Genomic DNA, 24609 nt, shown 5'->3' on the forward strand with positions numbered 1-24609 from the left:
GAGATTGGTCGCCTGTCTCTTCTCAAGAGCTCTTGCTCACATCTTCCAAGGCTCATTTTGCCTTTCAGGAGTATTAATAGCTTATCTCCCTTAAAATTTGCTGAAGGGCTATATTGTATGTACAATGAACCTTTTTTTTTTTATTAAAACCCATTACTTATAAGAAAAGTGCTCCCTACTGACGTCAATCAATTGTTGCAGCAGGATCAGACTACAGTATACAAGCAGCAAGACAGCAAGCCACAACAATCAGGGAATTCTTACACAAATCAAAGACAGTAAAGGGAAGACAGGAAAGCCTACCTATAAAAAATTTGTGTGCCTGATCAGCGCCATCTATTGCCGATGCACCCAAATAATTAGCTAAATAAAAAAAACTACGGGATTCCTTTACACAAGACGATGAGTTAATACAAAATTTAATAATACTGTATGTAATATCTACAATATTACAGTACTATTATTAAACACCTGACAGCATATATCACCTTTAGAATATGGCTAATCTTAAGACTACACACATCTAAAAATGTAAGTTAAGGTAAAGGCCGAGTATTTAACGTATGTATAACATTACAAATATAAATTACAGAATATGTGAAACACACATCTAAAATAGGACCCGTGCCTAAGACTAAACTATAGATGGGGAGATTAGTGGTGGGTTGTCTGATATTGTCTAAGGCTTGTTAACAGTCACATTTTTCTCATACCATATAGAGAAATGGTAATTAAAGATGCTTTGATGTTTACTGCATTTACTGTGATTTTTGTTTCTCGAGGTAAGAGTTTGCTCTTACATTAGTAAAATAAGGGCCTCTCGAAGTGGTCTTTGCCTCTATTAGGCCCTGTTCCAATGTATAATCTCAGACTTTGATAAAGTATACATGTTCTGCAAGTTATAATTATATATACATTCAATATACAACCTTACCTTAACTTTGCATTGACAAATGCGAAGAAAAAATGCACCATTAAATGATAGTTTATGCTTGAAGGGCAATATATTCAATATATGCTTATTATTTTACATACGTTGATGGCATTGCTACAGTTGTTTTGAAGACTTGAGTCAGCGTTACCAGATAGAGAGATCCCAAATTCTCCCAAGAAAGATGAAAATACAAAATATAATGAGCTTAAATGAAAATAGAAAAACCATTGGTACATTTCTTTAATGCTAAATTTTGTTTTATTCATGGTTTAGCACAGATTTGTATCAAACCTGATAAAAAACACCCTTCATAGTTTGAAAAGAATGGTGAAATCTTTTCATCTGGGAACTCTGACTTGAGTAAGCAAGTAGCAGATGACAAGCGCACAATATACCAGTGCCATCTGTTGCCAACGCGCCTTACTAAAGTGGGCAAATGCTCACGGAATTCCAAGCGACGTTCCTGTCTTCCCATTACTGTCTTTGTGCACAAATGCACCAAGATTACAGCTACTGCCAGTCTTTACTTATTGAGACGAATAGTGTTTCTGGTTGCATGATAGGAAATTGGCTATATTCAGATGTTTCCCAACTCTTAGAATAACTGAAGTTGGTGTTGCAGGTCTACAAGAAGAGATATCATCACCAGTAAATTGATGAGATATCTTTGAAGCCTGATATTATTGTGGGTCATCACTGCAACTGGTAATACTCTTGATGTCCACTGAGATAAGGAAGTTCCTTCTTTACAAACTAAAGCTATTGGTTGCATCCAAAGAGAAGTCTCCTGAATAATCAGGATGACCTTTGGACAGTGTTTCCTAAAGATTTCTAAGAGATTCCAAAGATAATCATCAGTCATTCCTTGGATGTAAAACTTCATCAGGAAGGGGTTTGTTTGTATGAAATAAGAATCTTGAACGGAAATATTTTACAAGTTTTCACTATCCATATCTGCTAAATATTTAAAACATAGTAACACTAGTCAATGTAACAAACTACATTTATGTTTTCCGTATTAGTTCATATCTTTAACAGATATACTGTACAAGAGTCTCCTAGGTAAATATCTATTGAAAGCACAGGCTAAGTCACCTCAAATCTTCCTCCCTTGCTATCTTAATTAGCATTGGACAGATGAATTACTTAAAATACTTTGACTTAATAGGAGGCTATGTTTTCTGAATGTTTTAAAGGTAGGTCTCAGTGACATATATAAAACACAGAAGTAGCATTTATATCAAAATCAAGCATTTTAGAATGAGTACCTCATACTGACATAATGACATAGCATGTATTTTTGTTTAAAAATATTGGTTTCTTGAAGTTATGTAAACAATCTTGTAATAGATCTTATAATTAAGGAATGCAGTTGAAAAAATAAATGTAAATCATAAACAGGCTGTAAAAAAAGTACTTGACAGATGAACTACAGTATATCCTACAGTTTTTACATTAAATTTTATTTCGGTAAGAACCAACCTTCAATGATGGAAATAATAAATGCAAATTAGAAAAGAAGACATTCTGCAGCTTATAGATATCAAAATACTCAAAAGAAAATGAATTTAAATGAGAAAAGTTTATAATGATCCTTCATGCAAATACACATGCACAAGTAAACTTGAAATATAGTGGTTGAGGTGACATATGGACAATATACAAAATAAAAAATGAAAAAAGACATGCACTACAATTCCATAATTTAGAGGTAAAGTAACTTGATGATATCAAGTCTAGTTTCTAGGGCAAGAAATGATTCTAAACAAAAGAAAAAACTGTAACTACAATATCTATATCTAAAATGTGCATGTATGCAAAAAGTTACCATCTATCCTTCAAATTTAATTAACAAATAATAAACATACATACAGCACTTGCCATCATTAACCTAAACATAACATGCATACAGGACACACGGATGATTATGGTATGCACTATAGGAATTTTTAAAAATAGAATTACTCCTCTAAACACAATAGTTATTACAGTCTTTGTGGCATGATTATGTCCAAACTACATTCATTATGGCTCACTCAAGCATCACTTGGTTAACATACCTGTTTTCTATTTCTGCCATCACTAATCAAATTAAATACACACATTTACAACAAAAAGACCTTATCCCTCTGTGTAGCACTCAACGCTTTAAAAGACTCAAGATTGTCCATCATTATTCTCTTCTGTCTCTATAAAACTTTCTGTGGTACATTAACAAGTGCACCTCAGTACTTGACTCACCTGTTCACAACAAGATACCGAACAGTCAGCAATTTCTTAGAGCAATTACAAAACACGTCACAAACTCGTGTGTATCGAGCCATCGGCACTTTCTGTAATGCACATCACAAGAATGTCTCATAATTACAAGCTTTAAGCTGGAGAATGGACTAATGTTACTCTCATCTTCTGTGGCAAAGAACTTGAACAATGGAACACCTTCAGGTGCTTTATGGTGCAAAGCAATTTAAAACTACTTCCTTGTGGATCAATAAAAAAATCCACAAAGGTAGTTGGAACCAATTTGTGACAAAGCTGTTGATGCTTCCAGATATATATAATATATATATATATATTTAGTATCATAATTTCATTCTAGATATTCAGGCCACTCAAAGACTGACTATTTGTGTATAAAATACACACTACAAGTGATACTTTCCAAGAGGAAAGTTGTAATTCTTTTATGAGATTAGCAAGGCAGAAAAGTAAAATAGCCATGTGATAAACAAAGGAAAACAAATAAATGAGGTACAAAAAACCAAATAAAAAGATTTTTGCTGCAGAATTCAAGTTGGTTTAAGTGTTTATATATACAGTATACTAATGACTAGTTAATGAAAATCCACAAAGTCAATATGTATGTGCACAGGCATGCCCATGAAAAATTCCCAACCCTATTCCTAGAAACCAAGCAAGAGACAGCACAAAGAAATTTATTCAGTTACTATAACTAATTAGTTTTTAAGTCAATTGCATAATATTTTCAATGTACAGCATTAAAACAGTAATTGAATAAAACAAAAAATTTAAAGTAAATTTATACACCACCATTTTTCAAGTTAAATCTTTGTTTTGTCTGCTTCAAACAGTTTAATTCCAAAAGAAGAACAATTCAGTGACATAACAAACAACAGCTACCTAAACATTTTGGCAAGAATCATCATAGAAAACAATGTAAAAAATAGTAATTTTAACTATTACTCTGAATGATGAATTATTTCTCCTTTAGTTTCACACACATAATAGTATCTAAAAAAAATTAGTCTGATATTTTAAAAATTACAGACATCAATAATTTCCTACCTTCACACTACTTTTTCTAATACCTTCATAAACTTTCTTTTTCCTAATAACCTTTGCTTTAGATACAGTAATACTGTACCTCAGTTTACGAGTATCATGGAATACTGTATGAGCAATTTAGTATATATGTATGAAATTTCCCATTGTATTGGTTGATGATCAAAAACTTCCCTTCGTAAAAACATTTTGTGTGGAAAAGTACTACCAAGAAAAGCACGAAATCAATCACGCCATGCCCATAAGCCACACACAGTATTCACGCAGTGTTAATGTTAATTTTACCACATTTAAAAAAAAAAGGCAAAACTACCCATCTCTAGATAGGTTGCTTGTCAAAATTAAATGTAAGATTATAAAAAAATTACAACCAAGTGCCCATAAAGCATTTTTTAAGTGATTCAGTTAGTAATAGCGAATGGCGTTCAAGAGAGAGAACTCTCGATATTTGATCCAAAGTTCTCACGGAGCGAGATTCGCCCTCCAAGCAGTAACACCCGCCTCATCTCTCATCTCCTGCATTCCAGCCACAACTCTCCTCAAGGGTAAAGTGCAAGTTAATTTGTCAATATAGACAGTCCTTAAGGTATGAATATCCAATTTGCGAACTTTCAGATTTACGAATGCAAATTACCTCAAGTCAAAAATATCTTCAAAATCCGTGGAGTTATAATTTTGAAATTAGTGCCACTACCGACTGGATCCCAATCCCGCCTCCACCACAAAGGCCGTTCAGCACTGACCCACTTTATTAAAATTCAACGGTGTATGCTATTGTGATCAATGTAGCTGTTTCTGTGTATTACCTCCGCCATATTTTTGCCTTATTTATGTAAATTACAATAACATTAACTATGGCTGAAGATTAGTGGTGATAGTAGTACAAGTGTAAAGAAATGCCAAGGCATTTCAATGGAAATGAAAGTAGCCGTTATATAGATAGTAAATATTGCTCGTTCATTTCAAGTTCAACAATTGGCACGATTTGTAAGACAACACCGAGTTATCCGACGACAGCGAATTATCCAAGGCATCGGCTAACTTGCCTCCTTTCACCATATCTCTGTCACCATTAGAAAATGGTTTGAAAACATACTTTATTGTATTCTTTACCTAATGATTATATTACAATGCACTGTACTATATATTTGACTGCAATGTGTAAAAGTGAGTGAGTGAGTGAGTGAGTGAATGTGTGTGTGCGTGTGTTGCACCTCAGCTGATCAGCTAATAATGTTAGTGGTGACATACCATAACAATACAAATGGCGATCGACATCCTACTCCTTTGGCAAACAACAGTAAATAAAATAGCCAAGTAAACTATCCATCTACATTTTATCTAACTCTTCCAAAACCTTTCATGAAATAGATAAATACAGTAAGTTTCTAGCATAAAATTAGGTAACAAAACTAAAACAGTCTGTAAATTTATATAAAACGTAAACACTATGCCTAATGGTAGAATTTACATAAACATATCGTGTTTGTACGGCCACTTACACGTTTCTTTTTTTAATAACATACTTTATATTATTATATACAGTAATGTAAGGTAATAAAGATATCAAACATAATTTGCAATAACCTGATATTGATCTTATATGAAAGGGGACTATGTTGATTTCTGAAAATCGTAGGCATCGGAGTTAGGCTATGCATACCCTAGGCCAAAATTTAACCCTAGCGGTACTTGTACCGAAACAATTTATAAACAATTCGAGGTACAAATGGTCTCTCGGTTCCCATTGTGTTTGCTGGTTAGGGACTGTCTATATTTCTATTTCCTATTTCAAATCATTAATTTGGATTCATTTCTGATGTTATGGGTTATAATGTGCTTTTAATATAACATTGCAGACTTTTAAAAACATATATTTACAGGCGTATGGAATGCATCAAGTGAATCCCCTTAATTTCTTATGGGAAAAATAATTTGGGTTTACTGTACGAGTATTTTGGGTTCCGAGTGTGTTCCTGGAATGGATTAAGAATGTATACCACGGTCCTACTGTATGTTGAAATTATGGGTTTCTCTTTAATAAAAGCAGCAACCTAAACATCTACTTTTAAGACAAAAAATATTTTCAAAGCAAATGGCTAATTTACATTGGTCAGCAATTATAGACTTCATGAATACTACATTTCCAATTCAAAAGAAGAAAGTTGTCGGCTGGCTAATTCCCTAGAATCTCTAGGATCCAATAAATTAAGAGCCTAATATTTTATGTATTTTGAATATGAGCTGCAAAAAATTAATATTGGGAAGTAGGATACTTCTTGACAATCTTTTTTTTTATTATATTTGTTACACAATAAATCAATCAATTCTAACTTTATATTTTTTATTAACTGGCAATATTTGCACAGGCCAGCATGATGATAAAAACTGGCCATAGCCTAAACATAAATGGGCATGTCTGAGGCCTTTCTCCTACAGTAGACTAGACACAGCTACATTTGTTGTTATTGTTGAATAACAATTTAGGCAAATCCATTGAGCTGTCAAAACAACACTCCAGAATTTGGAGACTTGTACCTAGGATTCAGGTTTAAGATTGTTGCACCTAAAAGAATAGATAGATGCACGTATGGAGTTTAAAGAATAGATAGATGAATGCATGGAGTTTGGGCCCTAATGCCCAATGATGGGACTGAGGAGAACATTCAGTGCTGTTGGGAAAACCCTGCAGTTACACTATGAAGTGGAAAGTTGGGAGAAGTTGGACATCACGATGAAGGCTCTAGAATGAGCAGGAATGTTTACCAAGATAACTACATCTTACATTCGACCAAGTGAGAAGAATAACTGCAGCTCCATAGAATATTATAAGAGGATAAACTGATAAACAACCCTACACATATTAAGCAGAGGCAAATAACTTTGTAAAACCATGTTCTGAATGAGTCACCATGAAACAGAGAAAACTGAAATAATAAAACAATATACAGTACCTGCTGCACATAAGAAGACTAGGCCACCTTGAACAGCAACAATTTCCATGAGACTGGACAGAAAAAACGTACCCTTGACTTTGTCCAGAAGTGTGATCTGGGGCTCACTGGCTGCACAACTGGTGTCTTATAAGTTAGGGTGGAGAGAAGACAACCAGAATAGCTTTTATGAAAGCAGTCCTACCACAGCCCATAGGGAAAGGAGACAAATCAGAAAAGACCCATCTCACAGAAACAAAAGAACTTGTACAGAGTTCTTTCATAAAAATAATGTACTGTACAGGGATCTGTCTTGAGTAGACAAGCTAGGATCCTTAAAGTAAGTATGTTCACCAGGAAAGTAAAAAACCTTTAGCAGATACATGTAGGAAAGACAACTGTGGTATAAAATGGCAAGCAAAAAGGTGTTATCAAAGCCTTGCTACTCCACATAAAGAGACTTATCAATCAAAAAAAGTCCTCAAAGCCAACCATACTATGATAAAAACAGGTGTTATGTAAGCATAAAGATATTCAGAGAGACTTTCAAGAGGATTTTCTTGAATCTGTCACCAAAGCTGAAGAGAAGCTTCATCCATTTGTAATATTGGGAAATACCAAATGGTTAAAAAATTGACGATCTTTTACAGTATGTCTCATAACCATCATGTTTATTCTCATCCTGAAGGGCCTACTTTATTCACAAGTTTTAAATGAGAGGTTCTGGAGCTGAAATAGAGAACCATGCTAGTCTGTAAAACCTTCCTTCCAAGAGAACTTACTGACAATGTAGCCATACTCCTGATCTACACACAAATGTCCTTCCCAGCAGTTATCATGAAGAGAAATAATTTCTATTGGCTAGAGAGCCTGGAGTTCTTTTTGATATTAGAGAGAGCAAAGTCAGCTTAGTTCATTTCTCAGCTTTCAAATCATAGTGCATAGCATGGGAAACCAGAGGCCATGCATGGGCAACCTACGGCCCGCGGAGACCTTTGAAGAACTTAAAAGTAAGTAGCACTATAATTAAAGTAGTTTTAAATTTGCCGCTACAATCTGGACTGTACTAATACGGTGACTTTTAACCGTATGATTACTCATTTAATCATTGCATTTGTATAGGACAATCTTTTAGGAAGCATTTGAAGAACATCATCTTTAATCTTTTTCCATCGTTTGGTAAATCCCTTCAAATAAAGTTGGATTTTTTTTACTATTCTCTTTCCTAATTGTCAATGGATTAATGTTCATTGTGATGAATACTTTTCTTTCTTGATTCTCCACGTTTATGTCTTCAGTTGCTCTGAAGATACCATCCTAGTGAGAGGCTTAAATATTTCCTTTGGCTTTTCCAGTAGTTCACAAAGAACCAAATCTACAATTATCATGCATTTTTTTTATTTATTGAATGCATCCAGCACAAAATGTCGTCATCAAAAAAGAGGAAAGTGGATAATGAATCTCGAGTGTTCCAAGAAAAGTGGACCAGTGATTATTTTTTCACACAAATCAAAGGAAAACCAATGTGTTTACTGTGTTGTGAGTCAGTTCCTGTTATGAAAGAATATAATGTAAAAAGACACTATATTTCCAAAACTCATCTCTTTATGATAATTTTCAGGGTGGAAGTAGAAAACAAAAAGTAAAAAAACTTATTAAAGATTTGAAAGAACAGCAGAAAATGTTTGTCAAAAATCGTGATGATGCCATCAATATTATTCGTGCTAGCGTGCTAGTTATGTTGTCAGTGAGAAAATTGCAAAACATTCAAAAAAAATTTCCGATGGCAAACTTGTGAAAGAGTGCCTTACAAGCAGTGGTTGCTATTTTGTGTCCAGCCAGAAAAATAGAAATTGATAATATTAGTTTGTCTCATAGAACTGTAATATGATGGATTGATGAATTTGCTACAAATATAGAAACTGTCCTGAAAGAACTTGCTTTGAAATTTAAGTATTTTTCCTTGGCTATTGATGAAAATACTGACGTGGCAGTTTTTATACATGGAATTCATTTCAATATCACAGAAGAAATGCTTGGTCTTCAAGCAATGAAAGATACAACCACTGGAGAGGATATTTTTCAAGAATTAAAAACGTTAATGGCTAAATTTACTCTCCATTTTAAAAAACTTCATGGTTTATCAACAGATGGTGAACCTGCAATGGTTGGTAATAAAGTTGGCTCAACTTCTAAAATTAGAATGGAGTTAACTTCTATGAACATAGACATAAAAGATTTTTCCATGTTTCACAGCACAATTCACCAAGAGAATTTGTGTGCCAAGTCCCTGAAATTTCAACACATGTCTAGAGTAGTTTCGAGTATCAACTTTATAAAATCTCGAACAGTAAATCGCCGCCTTTAAAGACTTTCTTGCGGATGTCGAGGCAGAATATGGAGATCTGGTTTACTACTGTGAGGTGTGATGGTTGAGCAAAGGATGAATGTTAAAACGATTTTATGATATTAGGAGTGAAATTTTCACATTTATGGAAATGAAAGGAAAAGTCTATCCCTGAAGTAAGTAATGACGTCTGGGTACAGGATCTCACATTTTTTTTCTTTTGTTGACTTTACTTCATATGTCAATGACCTGAATTCAAAATTGCAAGGAAAGGGTTAATTTGGTCATCATTTGTTCAGTCATATCCGAACATTTCAAAAAAAATTTTAACTGGGAAAAACAGCTGAGAAATGGTAATACTTTCCACTTCCCTACATTGGCAAATCATTGCAAAGCAGTCTGCACTTTCTATGCTGATGAGCTTATATCAGTTTACAAAGATTTCATCAGTAGATTTCAAACTTTCAGATCACAAGAAACTAATCTACGTATTTTTTCTTCACCATTTGATATCAATGTTAAGGAATTTCCCGAGGAATTGCAGATGGAATTGATTGAACTTTAAGGAAATGAAGAGTTCAGATGAATAATGAGATTATTCATTTTTGGAGTTTTATACAAATCTATCTAAGGAAGCTTTCCAGAGGATCACAGATTTTGCAAGAAAGAAATGGCACTATTTGGGAGTAATTATATATGTGAGCAGCTGTTTACGAAGTTGAAATACACAACATTAAAAACAAGATCAAGGCTGACAGATAATCACCTTGAAAATAATTAAGAGTAGCTGCCTCCAGCATTTCACTAAACATTGGGACACTGGTAAATAAACACCAAGTTCAAATTTTGCATTATAGAAAGAGGTTTTGTTATAATTTTTCTATGTAATTGTAAGATTAATAAACAATGTGTTTCAGTAAATGATTTATTTTCTCAAGTAATAATATGGATAAACTACTGTATATATTTAAAAAAAAAAAAAATATTTTCAACTTTTACTATTTTTGTTTCCCGAAAATTTCTATTAAAAGTAAAGCATCAATATATAAAATCATAAATGATAAAAATCAGTAGTTTAATAAATGTTTATATGTAAAGTATATAATAAGTGCAACTATGTATGCATACATATTTTGTAAATCTATAATTAGGGCTTGTGACCCGCAGCCAGTCTTGGAAAACATAATCTGCCCACAAGTGAACAAAGGTTGCCCATGCATGCCATAGGCAGAAGTTAAGCCTATTTCTCTGTGCATAAGATGGTTCCCAAAAATCTAATACATTCAGATAAATTTATGACCACTGAATAATCTTTTAAAAGTTCTTAAATATCACACCTGCAACTAAGTTAAGAGACCACAAAAAGCTATATCTCTTCTTAAAGCTCAATGCTACTGACAAGTAGAAAGCAAAATCCAAGGAAGTCATTACTCTATCAGTTCTTGATATTCAGCACCAATTCGCGTAAGCTAGAATAATAGTGACGACGACTGACATAGATTTACACTCTTGAAATGGTTAGAAGCTTTATTTGGAAATAATCATAGAATATATCCAACAAACTGTAAACAACCCAGAAGGAGATAAGTGAAATTTTACAAGTCTTGAGGACATGCCTTTAAGAGAAGAAGTGATAGGCGAGCAATTGCAGCGAGTAAAGCAGAACTGAAGCCACATCCTATCAAAACTAAACATATATATAAACTGATTTGTCTCAAGGCAAAAAAGAGGTCTTAAAAACTATGAAGATATAAAATACAATACCAAAACGTTGTTTTGAATGTGAGCAATCGGGCAGTTAAACTCTTAATTCCCTTTTTTATTCCTATTTCTCTCCTTGAAAGTAGAAATTCAGTTTTCCTCATAAATGTAAAATATCTTATCAAAGTTTTTTTCATTGAGACAGTTCACTCCAAGAAAAAAACCTGACAAGTCCTAGCTTACCTCCCTTGACCACAAGATGGGATAAAGAAATGGAGTAAAAGGGGTTTGTCTATTGTAATTAATTTCTCAAAAAAAAAAAAAGATACACAAGATTTATGATAAAATCATATTTTATGGGTGAAAATTTTTGGGTCACACAATACGCAAGATTGGTTGTTATAAGAGTATATGCGGTACTATAAAAACACTAGATTAGGAGGGAGAGAAGTCCAGTGTTCTTTGCCTTCTCATTTCTAAGCTAACCTAATTAGTGTAATGACCTTGTATTTTTCACCTCATTACACAAAATGGACAATAATAAAACTACAAAGATGAGTACAAATGAGACCCTGAGGTACTTAAGCTGTGTAACAGTGCTCAAGTCACACTGACCTACATAACGAAAGTTCCAGTAGATTTAGGAACCCATACCGCTAGAATGATCTCGCCAAACCTGCATGGGTCTAATCTTCTTTGGTGTCTTTAGCAATGGACGCAGATAATTTCAATGCAATACAGTACTATAAATTAATAAAAGAAAGTCATTTTTGGTTTTTTATAGATTTAACTCCAGGAGAAGGCAGCATCCGTTTATCAAATATTTCAACGTATCACCCAAAGTAATCTTAAAAAAAGAAAAAAAATTCTATGAGACCTGACAATGCTTAACATGGAAATTAAACCACGTTACATCAAATTAATTGATGTAGCAATGTTAATGTCCTATATCTCATAATATAACATTTTCTGCTGTCATTGGTTGTTACTAAGTACCAAAAATGATAAACAAAGATCATAATGTTTTGCATTTAGACCTTACTGAGCGCTCACTGGATTCTTGGGTTTTGAATTCAACGTTAATAATGGATAGCTAGCAAGCCCCTGGACCCTACATAATACAAGGTTATGCCGAGGCCCCAATTTAGTCAAGTTTTAAGGGTGAGCGCGCCAAAGGTTCAACGTAGACGACAAAACTCTCTTTCTAACATGTGCAATAATTTTTTTCATTTGTTCTGATTTTCTATGAAGGCTGTAGATTTGTTAGAGTAGTGTAATGCAAAGTGATTAGCTAGTTATCTTTTTTATTTTAATTGTGTATTTGAAAATATAAAATATACTATGTAACACAGTTTTCAAGATTTTCTATTCAAATTATTCTTGAGGACTTTTTAGCTGTCTAATTGTGAATGATACCTATGGTAAATCCTTATAATGAAATTAAATGTAATATTTTACACTGAACTGCAAGAGTGAAAAAAAATAACAATTTGCATGGAAAGTTAAAGAACTTTGAACTGGCTAAGAATTTGAAAAGTTCAAATTCCAAATTGAAGTATACAGGTAAAAAGTTATTAGGAAATGTCTAATGGGAGGTTCTGTTTAATCGAAACTTGATTGAGTTAGCATGGAGACAATTCCCAACATATTTAATGTTTTCATCTCGAAAGTTTCATTATTAAATTGTAAAGGTTAAAATATGCATCTGAAAATAATGCTGATATAACTGTAAAAGATTTTTTTCTTTCTGATAACTTCCCGCACAAGTCAAAAAGGAAAACTAACCAGGAACTGAAATTTTAATGATTAGTAACTAATAAGGCGAATTGAAATATAATAATTAACCATGAGCTAATTCTTGCCGAGCTAAATGTAAAAAAATTACTAACTCATAACAGAGTTTGTATTTTTCCTAACATACAAACCCTCATTCTTTACTATAGGAGATATTCTAGCGCGAGCTGGAAAATACAGCAGGAAAACCTTAACAAGGTCGTTAACGACCGGGCAGGTAATTACCCATATGTTAGTGGTGGGGGACCGCCGGTCGGTAGCTGCTGTTTACCTTCAATCGGATTCTTGCTAGGACTATCCTAGGGGGGCGGTGATGGAGGGAAGATTTATGTAAAGAATTCGGGTTTGTATGTTAGGAAAAATACAAACTCTGTTATAAGTTTGTCATTTGTTCCTACACTTGATACAAACCCTCATTCTTTACTATAGGAGACTTAGTCTTTAGGCCAGGGTGGCCAAGGAGTTCCCTATTCCTAGGGAAGATAGTCCTCAGACAAGACTCTTTTGAAGCAAAAACATTCCGTTAATCTTCTTTCTTTGTAGATCCCCATAATCTCAGCATGACTGAAGGTTTGCAGCATCGAGGAAACAAATGTTTCAAGATGTAGTGGGTCAGGAACATTCGACTTGGACCCCTTCAAACTTAGGATTCCCCCGACCTTGCAAAGGGGAAACCTTGTGACCAAGAGTATAACTTATACCCTGTGAGAGGAATCAGATGAATATCATACCTTATTTCCATTGGCGAGTCCAAGTGAAACTGGATACAGACTAGGATCCCCAGATGGGAAGGAGAAGGAGATGAAGAAGATAGATGGATGTCCATCTTAAAACCTAGTGTAACCCAGAATCCTCAGCCAATGGTTACTGTCCCCTGAAAGGGCGTAAGGTAGCTACAGCATCCGTTGACCTGTCACAATAGGCCCTATAGAAAGGGTGTCTAGAGACTTATGTGTCACGTCGCTCAAATAGTGAGCGGTGAATGTAGATTGGCATTTCCAGACCCTAACACTTAAGACCTGGGAGACTGAGAAATTTCTCTTAAACGCCAGTGAGGCAGCCACTCCCCTAACTTGATGGGCTCTGGGTTGCGCTGCCTCTGGGTCTCCGTGAAAAGACCTCGCAATAACTTCCTTGAGCCAGAAAGGGATGGTGTTGCGAGAGACTCTTCTTTACCCTGTTGGTACAAGGATGAGAGGACTGAGACGTGGTCTGAAAGGTCTGGTGCACTTCAGATATTTCTTTAACGCTCTGACTGGGCATAGTAACGACTGATCTGTATCCTGTGTTACCTTATTGAGTGTGGAAATTCTCGAAATCTCTCATCGGTAGATGAAGGATTATGAGTCTAGCCACCAAGCCCGGTACGAAGTTGCGAGACCCCCCCCTTAGAATGGGTGACGTAAGACAGACCATGTAGCTCACTGACCCTTTTAGCTGAGGACAGAGGTACAAGGAAGACAGTCTTAAGGTTCAGAGAGTAGCCTGAGGCCCTTAAGGGCTCATAGGGCAGACCCTTCAGGGAACGTAAGACACGTCTCAAGGTGATGGTCTAATCTCAACTGGGGGGGCAAGATCACTCAAAACCCCGAAACAACCAAGGTGATGTCTTCTGAGGAGGAGAGGTCAACCCCTTCTCCGTCTACAGATGAGGCTCAAGGCTGCGTGATAGCCCTTAATCGCCGAGACTGAGAGGAGCATTTCCTCACTGAAGTACAAAAGGAAGTCTGGGAACTACTGAACCTTCCTTTTGAGAACCCAATTGCTTCACATTGTCGCTGTTGTAGCGGTTAAGAAGTCCATTGTCTTGGCTCCAGCAGTTAGGACTTCTTGTAGGGACTGCCTGGAGTTTTGGTTTGACAAGCCCTCGTGGCTCGCTAAGTAGCCACTGTATCAGACCACGTGTCAAGCCAGAAGGGACATTGAAGTCGCTTCCCTTGCCGAGGCTTCTGTGACTGAGAAGAGCCAAGAAGAGTAGAGTGTCTCTTCGAGGATTAGCCTGGTGTGAGCCTCACCGTGAGGGGATCCAAGATCCGAGGAGGAGGGTTGACGTCTCTGATCTCGGCGAACAGACAAGATTTAAAGGTTTAAAGGTCGCTCAAGAATGGCAGAGGCAAGGGACAGTGACATTACACAAGCCGTTAGGACAATGTCCTAGAGACTGACCATATATGGTCAACAACCAAGCCTCCTCTCCATTCCAGCTGGGACCAGGAAGGCCAGGCAGTGGCTGCTGAAGACTCAGCAGATAGATCTATAGGCTCCCTCAAACCCCGCAACCTTAGCTTACAAGGATGGTAAGGTTGTAGGCACTGATGGCACTAACGAGTCTGAGCGGTACTCGAACCCCAGACTGTCACTACATAGCCTGTCTAAGGCTGGAGCGTCAAAGGGTCGAGAAGAGAGATGCAAATCGCCGGGGCATGAGATATTATACAGTTCTTAGTCCTTAAATAGGAGGATTCTAAGTCCCTCGACGGCAGCTCTCCCGAGGAATCCTCAGGCTGCGATAATTCCTCGCGTGTTATTACAGGTAAAAGTGGAGATGCGAGTAGCAGACAAACCTTATGTCTTAACCCTCGTATCTTTCTTATCGAAAGGGGACGAATGGTAGAAGTCGGAGTGTCTGGAGGTAATGGCGAAGGCCGTTGACGAGAGTCGGAAGACTTTGTCATAAGAGTAAAACTCTTAATGACGATGGTCGCGTGCATAGCGCTAATTGCGTGCGTGCACGGACACTCTGTGCTAATTGTTACAAGAGCCCAACTACTCCATGTAACTGAAACGCGAAGGTTCCAAGTTGTGTGAACTCAAAAGTCCAACGCGACATAGGCCCGAAGGATTCCTAAGGTCATGAGAACCCGTAGGATACACAAGACGAGAGTTCAAAGGCTTCCGATCACGCCCGCCGAAAGGGTGATTGTCACAAGACCCCGAGGGGTCAACGTGAGGAGAACCAGTAGGTTAAAAAAGACGTCTCCTAACAGCACGAGGGGGAGAACATCAGGGATGAAGATAACTCCTCCGCAGGGTAGATTTGTTCTCCCGAAGGAGAATGTCATTCAAGACGAGGCTCCTGCTCCGCCCCTGGAGGAGAACCAAAAGTGTAAGAGGGAGGAGCGTGGATCAGCAAACTCCTACAAGTTTTCTCTCGTGAATGGGAAGAAGGTTCTCCCGAAGGAGATCGCCTAAAAAAAGCTTTCTCCTTGCTCTATGGGGAAAAGCGTAGGCGTAGTAACCTCTCTCTAAAAACGAGGGAGAAGTCCTCCCGAAGAAGGATATTGCTCAAGGCAGGATTTCTCCCCTCTCTATGGGAAAAAGTGTAGGTGTAATAATTTTAAGTCCACACGAAGGAGGACATCGCCTAAGGCAAACTTTCTCCCAGTTCTACGGGAAAAAAGCATAGGCGTAATAATCTCTCTCTCGCGAATGAGAGAAGTTCTCCCGAAGAAGGACATCGCCTAAGACAAGTTTTCTTCTAGTTCTATGGGTAAAAACGTAGGCGTAAAAATCTCCCTCTCGTGAACAAGAAAGAAGTCCTCCCGAAGGAGGACCTGGCCTAAGACAAGCTTTCTCCCAGTTCTATGGGAAAAAAGCATGGGCGTAATAATCTCTCTCGCAAACGACAGAGAAGTTCTCCCGAAGGAGGACATCACCTAAGACAAGCTTTCTCGCAGTTCTATGGGAAAAAAACGTAGGCGTAATAATCTCTCTCTTGCGAACGAGAGAGAAGTTCTTCCGAAAGAGGACATCGCCTAAAGCAAGTTTTCTCCCAGTTTTACAGAAAAAACGTAGGCGTAATAATCTCCTTCTCGTGAACGAAAGAGAAGTCCTCCCGATGGAGGACATCGCCTGAGCCAAGCATACTCCCAGGGAGAAGTTCCCCCCCGAAGAAGGAACAAGCCGTAGACTTGCTTTTCCCCAGCTCCAGGGGAGAAAGCACAGTCTTCGGGGACGAGATAGCAGAGGTAAAACTCATCGAGCTGTTCGCAACTCCTCACGAAGGGGGGAAGGTTGCTCAATGGCTGAAGTGGGGAAGCTTTCCCTCGGAAGGGGGATGGTTCTCTTACGCAGCCCAATTCCGAGGAAGGTTAAAACTCCCTCATAAGGGGAGGATCTCTAACCCCTGGAGGTGAACCTCCTGTCAGCAATCTATGTTTCCCAATAAGTTGATCAAGTTGCAGGTTGACAACGAGTGCTACCTCGTAACATGGGTAGCTCATGAGCTGCCACATGAAGCATAGGATAACGAACAGAGCGGCCGAAGCCCTCGGCATTGTGTTCTACGTCGCTGCTATCTGGGTGTTTACTTTTAGCCTCTCTTAACACGTTTCCCCTTTCCCTCCTGCTCTCAACCGAAGAGAAGGGCCGAACCCCTGCATCTTCTTTCGAGGTTTCTGAGAGACTCGTAATCCTTAACTCATTAGGGAGCAAAAGAATTAGGGAGGTTGTTCTGTCTGAAACACGAGAGCGAGGGATTGACCCCGCGAGTGTATGGAGATTTGCGTGTGTAGCGCTAATTGCGTGCGAACACCTTGCGTGACAGGGGTCCGAAGACTGCCATAAAAGAAAAACTCTTGATTGTCATGGGCGCAGTGTTGGATGGGCGTACGCGAACACTTCGCGCGACAAGAGTCTGAAGACTCTCTGACCTAAGAGTAAAACTCTTGGTGACTTGTTTCACGAGAACCAGAAGGTTCAGCGTGATCCTGCGTGCCCCTAGAGGTTGTGTTGTGAGAACCCGAAGGGCCAGAGCAACGGGAAACGAAAGTTTCCCTTGTCACGAGACACCGAAGTGTCAGCGAGACTAAATGCACGAGAGCCCAAGGTTTCAGCAACTTGAGCTGCGAGAAAACGAAGGGATAGCGCACCGGGAAACCGAAGTTTCCTTGTCACGAGACCCCAAAGGATCAGTCGAGAATTCAAAGGCGAGAGCGATCTCTCTGAAGATAAAGATTGAAGCGAGGAGAAACGCTCTATCTGAGTTTTCTAGAGCAGACGGAGACCCTCAAACTATTATGCGAAAAAGAGGGTTCGAGGTCAGGACGTGCTTTGCCCTTGGCCGCGCTCCTGGTTTCTTAGATGATCCCTCGCAAGACGACGACTGCGAGGCAGAACGATGACGAGAGGGAACGTTCTTCTCAGGTTTGTGGCACGAGCGTATAGTCTCTCGAGGCAAGACGTCTAGGGGAGAGACAGAAGGAGAGAAAGAGCGAGAATGATGACGTCTCTTCCTATTTCGCCTGTCTCTTCGGCGAGAACAACTAGGTGAAGGCGTAAATGGGCGTGCGGGGGAGTGTTATCGCACGTCTGTGCCAGCCGTAGGACGCGCGCGTGCAGGAGAAAATTCCCTAGCGCGCACAGTGGAATCATATGGGGCGCGCGGGCGTGCGCGCATATCCTTGAGGATGCGGGAGAAGGCTGGCGCGCCAGTAAGTGCTGGCGCGTTGGTAAGGGTTGGCGCGCGGGAGAAGGCAGCATGGCTGACTTGTGAGAAGTCCTTCTATCAGTAGAAAGTTGATGCGCAGGTTTTACCTGTCGCGTAGGATGGTGCGCAGTATAGCGGGCGGGAGAGAGAGATGTTGGGCGCGTATGCGCACGTATTGAAGAATATTGGCGCGCGGGAGCACATAGGAGAGCGCCATTGCGCAGAAGATTGGTGGCGCGCAGGTGAGCGCATGGCGTGTGATGGAGCTATGCTCTTGTTGGAGCATATTCACATGTTGGCGTGTACGCTCTTGATGCCCTATGTTAGGGTAAGGAGGAAGAGCTCTTAAGTTTGTGACGAGAGCGCTTATAGTCTTGGGGCGAGACATCTCATGAAGAGATAGAAGTCGAGGAAGAGCGAGAACGATTATGTCTCTTCCTAAGTGACCTGTGTCTCTGGGGAGAACGACTGGGCAAAGAAGTGCAAGCTCTCCTTTTCCTCTTCTCTCTCTCTCCCTCCTAGCCTCCGAAGAGGGGAGGACAATGAAGCGGAGGAGGAGGAGGTACTGCGATGACCACTTCTACATACTTGGCAGGGGAACCCCCCAGAACACCTATGACCTCTGTAACCAGGGCATAGGGAAAGAGGATCCACCTCCAGCGACGACATAAAGACCCCCTGAACACTTCCTCAAAATAGAGGACATCATCTAACAAAGAAAAAGAAAAAGGATTAATCAATAAAAAAAAAAAAAAAAAAAAAAAAAAAAAAAAAAGGCTAGTCTGCCACGCAAATAAATCAGGAGCAGCGGTGTTACCACTGCGATGGCTAGAATTCAATTGAAGGTAAACAGTAGCTACTGACCGGCGGTCCCCCACCACCAACAGGTGGGTAATTACCTGCCCGGTCATTAACAACCTTGTTAAGGTTTTTCTGCCGTATTTTCCAGCTCGCGCTAGAATATCTCCTATAGTAAAGAATGAGGGTTTGTATCAAGTGTAGGAACAAATGTTCTCTCCAAAAGGTTGCCTAAGGATGTGTTTGGGATAGGGACCTTGTGTGATGCTGCTAGCCTGCCAACAGACAATCTTATTTTAAGCAGGGAAATAAGTGCCCATGATTCATGGAAAAAAATGCAAGCCAATGTGAAAGACTAATATGTGGCAGAAAAATTATTTCTAGGTCTCAAAATATATAGTATTTGGAGATTTTTTTTCTTAAAGTCTAATATGATGTAAGTTGAATACATACTGTATTTCTAAAATAGCTATTGCTGCAAATACATAATGAAACAGACAACTAAAGGATGTAATACATTGGAATCCTAATTTCTTAGACATGTTCCAGTCATTGGTCTCTATTCCCTTGCTTCTAAAAGGCAAAACTGATGGCAAATTCTTTATGCCACGACATCAAAAATTTCCCGAGTTTTAGGCATATAAATTCCAGCCTTTGAAAACACGCGCTCACCAAATATCTAACAGGGATGTACTCCAATATAGCTTGCTCTTCCTTCATAACATTGCACTATTATATATTTTTTATAAAACTCTACGTAACATACCTTTACAAACAAGACAGTATTCTACATTTAGAAGTCCAATATCATAAATACTTGCCTAAGATACGACAGAAAGAATATTACGCGCCCCTTAAAAAGTAATAACAACTAATCTACTATTTACTCAACTAACTTACTAACTACCATGAGGCAAAGCTACTCTTAGACAAATAAGCCTACTATCAAGAAATTTGTGACAACTTGTGCAATGAATTTACAAATTGTGGAAAAAATACTATGTTTTACAAATTAAGGGGAAAGCCAAATAACAGGCCATACAAAATTACTCACAAACACATGAAAAACTGCATCTCTACACAGAAAAGTTAATCATACCCGAATCCGATGGATCTTCCCCACGATTATTTGAGTGACCATCCAGTGGCAACGGTTGAACATCAACGGTACTACCTTCACCACTCCGGCCATATGTTCTGGCTGAGACAGCAGCTTCAATCCCACATGTATATTAAGGCTGCAAAATATTATCACCATTAATTGTAAGATTTAGTAAATTACCATTCATTCCCTTTGGTCTACTATACTGTCCTCATGGCTATCCAACTTTTTCAACTACTTGTACGCACTAATAATTTTCATAGGATATCAGGAAAAAGGAAGCATACCAATATTGTTAATACAGATATCCATAAGATAATCTGAGAAATATATTGCTAGCATTTTTAGCCTAAATTCCCAGGGCACACCAATATCAACCGAAAAGTAGCATAATAAAATGAGGTACAAAAATTTATCTTAAATTTCAATGTTCATTCTAATAAAAATAAACAAGCCTAAAGAATACGAGTTAGGTCACCAATACAAATTAACCAGTGAAAAAAATACAGAAACCAATTTTACACAGCAGCCTCCATTTTTACAGCATGAATAGAAATTTGACCTACATGGTAAAGTAGCACTGCAGATGTTAAAAGCATATGGAAGCCGTGAAACACTTGATAGATGAATTAAATTTTGGGGCTTTGAACATTGTACAAGTAACTCCTTTTTCCTCCTACCTTAAAGACACTCCACTGAACCTAAAAAAAAAAAATATTTCCCCTAAACTACAATATAAATTATGAGAATAAAGGGCAAAACACTTATAGTATAAGAAAAAAGCTCAATTTGTCCAGGTTATATTGATATACTTATTGTAATATCACACTGAACCCCTTGTTCTGTTATAAGCTTGATGCAAAAGCAAATAAATTAATCTGACTTATTTACGTGAAACCTTCCCAGACATTTCCGAAGAGGAAATATTCTTTAAAATAAAACAGAAAATGATGTACAGTACTTACTTTTTATTTGAGACATTTAAAGGTTGTGGCATAACTGGTTTCAGCACAGGGCACTCTGGTAATGGCCTCATCTGTTCCATGCCTAACGTATGCTCAACCACCTGTTGGATGGGCAACTGCATAAGGATTTAATGGGAAAAACATGCAAAGGTGTAAATCAAGGCCGACACTTAGTTTGGCATGAAAATATAAGGAAAGGTACTGTTTGATGCAAGTGGGGAATAGGAGGCAGAAGCCTGTTACAGGCACACCGATCAACAGCCAAAGTGCCACTCACAACCTGGTAAGGCATCAGAGAAGAAAATATTGTGCATATACTAACATGTTTTGCTTAGTTTATCACTACTTTTAAGACCCGTTTGTGGTGTATAATTTAAACATGTTCACATTCAAATTGATGTCAAAAAAGTTTGCTGAAATCATTACACAATGAAACCTTAATTACTTGCAAGGGATTGATTATGAACCAATTATACACCTTACTTAGTGGCTCAAAACAGAGGCTCATTTCTAACACCTTTACACAATTTTATTTGCTAAGAAATGGTGTTTGTACAAGTTATAATTATAGAAGACCCTGAAGATTCCAAATGAAACCATTGTTTACATTATGGTTATTAGAGAGAGAGAGAGAGAGAGAGAGAGAGAGAGAGAGAGAGAGAGAGAGAGAGAGAGAGCAATACTATACCTTTGAATGCTTATGCAAATTACTGTTTTCCATTTTTGTTGGAAGATCTGTAGTAGGAGGAACAGGAGCACCTGCACTAGAAGCAAAGACCCCAGGTAAGTGTCCTGTCATAGTGAATTCCAGCAAAGCATCCAGCATCCAAAAACAATCTTTTTGCAGGTGGCCTGTTATCTAGGCAATTTGAATCGCCATACACAACTAAACGTCCAGACTGTTGATAACTAATCTCATTAGAATCTTCCCCATTTTCTTTGGTCTGCAGCAATCCAGGATGGGCACATCTGTAAAATAGTAGGATTATACAATAAGAGAAAATGAAGTTTACTAATCTTCCTTAAATGGGCACTACAGTATAATGTACCTTAGTCAAGTTCAAATGTATGCATACTATAATTACAAACAAGGGCACAGCATTAATGAAGCAATTTTTTGTGCATCTATATAAGCACCCCCACCACTATGAAACTTGTTTTTTTAATACATTCATGGGATTGTGTACAGTACACATTTTTTGTGCTAAACTAAATTAGCTTCATAAATATAAACCTTTTAATTTGTCTATTTCCCATCGTAAAGTATTCAGACAAAATTCTCTGAAGAAACTAGAGAGGTACCAGTACTATGTAGTGATACTCATGAGATGATTTGTGAATAAATGTGGAGTTGAAGTATGCAGCATTTTAGAATTGAAAATCTTAATCCAATATTTTGAGCCAAGTTTGGTGTAAATGTATTCTTGAGTAACTAGACTGCTTTTATCTTTGCATTTTCCCCTGTTGGAGCCCTTGAGCTTATAGCATCCTGCTTTTCCACCTAGGGATGTAGCTTAGCAAGTAATAGTAATAATAAAGATAGTGTTCAATAAATGTGGTATTTCTTTTTGAAATAAACAAAACAAAAACAACAAACGATAAGGGAGAATAAAGTAAAAGAAAGGAAAAAAAAAAAAACATTCTCACAAGAACTGTTGCTGGAACAGACTAGCAAGAACATATTTCACAGTACTCCTACTACTCTTAAATCTAATGTGCATGTTTAGTGGGCTTCTTTTTCTTCATGGTCATAACAAGGAGGCATGAATGTAGTCATTGCAGAGAAGTAAAGTATTTTATGATTAATGGGAAAGTTTAAAAATGTGTTAAATTTTGTAAAAACATCACATTTGATAAGAAACAAATAAACATTGGCAATCTTTGCTTGTTAGATAAAGGATGTTTCAATACAACTTGGTTTTAAAGCATGCATTGCAGACCATAACCTTGTTTTTTGTATTTCTATACCAGATTTATCTTTTACAGGGTTAGATGCCTTCTGAGTTTTTCATTTGCCGCTCTCATACATCACATGCTCTTATTACCTGAATTTTCATGTGGTCAAAGTCCTTATTTCTGACCATCCGCAATAATTTAAGCTTTTTACACTGGTCAGCAGGTCAGCATTCTGCTGACATCATATCTACCACTTACAATTGCACTTCTTCCAGCTTCCTCACATACCAAAACAATTTTCCCTATTTTACAGTCTCCTGGCACCTTATCTCTGCTATTTTCCTACTTATGATAACCTGTTTCAAGAACACTTCAATTATAGATCTTACCAATTTGTAGACATCTTACATTTCCCCTTTATGTGTCAAGTACAGCAGTGGCATTTAAGGTATTGTGCTATTCATCATCCTGCTTAACATTTCCACATCATCTTTCTCTTTATGGGGTTCTAAATGACTTCTTTCCACTTTCAGGTTTAGGTCTTCATCCATGACCTTCTCTTCAGATATTATGAGTTCTTTACATACCTTTACCCTGCTACTTCCTTATCAAAACTTTGAGATCCCACTCTTCTTTCCAACCAATTTTCATAATCATAAAGAAGGGGAATCTGTTAAATTCATACATATTTTTCAAGTATTATTGTTTACTGATAGAGCAGTACCAGAATAATGTATTACCTAAAAAGGTGTTAACACTTAAAATTTTGAAGGATCTACAAAATAGTTCAATTAGACTGTAATGTCATTCTTGTACCAGTGTGATTTACCATGCATCTTTGGCATACCTGAAGCTGAGGAAGACTTTGATGTGCCCATGAATGATTCAGTGTGTTTGAATCAAAGCTATCATTAAAAATCTCAAGAAATGTAAAGCCCTGGATATGATGGAATAATTGCCGAGATAATAGGGGCCAAAAATTAAGTGACTCCTAGAATACTTACAAGATTATTTTGTAGAATGTGGTGCGAAGAGGCAAAACCTGATGAATGGGAGCTAGGAGTGTTGGTGAAAATGGCTAAAAACAGAGATCTGACTAATTGCAATAATTACAGAGGCATCACACTTACACCAGTTGTCATGAAAATATATAGTGTGCTTATTCTAAAGACTAGAGAAAGACTGATGAAAAGCTGAGAGATGAACAAACAGGATTTAGAAAAGGTAGAAGTTGTATTAACCAAATTTTCCTTTAAAGACGTACACCAATGCATGGAATATAGAAATTAACTTAAGATGGAAATTGTGGACAATGAAAAAGCCTTTGATAGTGTGCACCAGCCAATTTTGTGGAGAGTCCTGAGTCATTATGAAGTTTCTCTTAAATATGTAATTTTGATTAAGTCTG

The 24609-nt window shown here is 37.6% G+C and overlaps 2 protein-coding genes across 2 annotated transcripts in view; one reads left to right on the forward strand and one right to left on the reverse strand.

Moving 5' to 3' along the window:
• Nt5b (5' nucleotidase B) overlaps positions 1-24609 on the forward strand; it is a 434421-nt gene that overhangs the window by 313751 nt on the left and 96061 nt on the right.
• The window catches only part of LOC137621357 (membrane-bound transcription factor site-1 protease-like), a 46911-nt gene that overhangs the window by 9117 nt on the left and 13185 nt on the right, over positions 1-24609 (reverse strand). The window contains 6 exon segments of the mRNA XM_068351656.1: positions 3176-3267; positions 20338-20476; positions 21306-21406; positions 21994-22158; positions 22160-22263; positions 22266-22274. Of these exon segments, the coding sequence (XP_068207757.1) occupies positions 3176-3267; positions 20338-20476; positions 21306-21406; positions 21994-22158; positions 22160-22263; positions 22266-22274 (610 nt within the window).

This window comes from Palaemon carinicauda, chromosome 28, assembly GCF_036898095.1.
Source record: "Palaemon carinicauda isolate YSFRI2023 chromosome 28, ASM3689809v2, whole genome shotgun sequence".
Classification (NCBI taxonomy): Eukaryota; Metazoa; Arthropoda; class Malacostraca; order Decapoda; family Palaemonidae; genus Palaemon; species Palaemon carinicauda.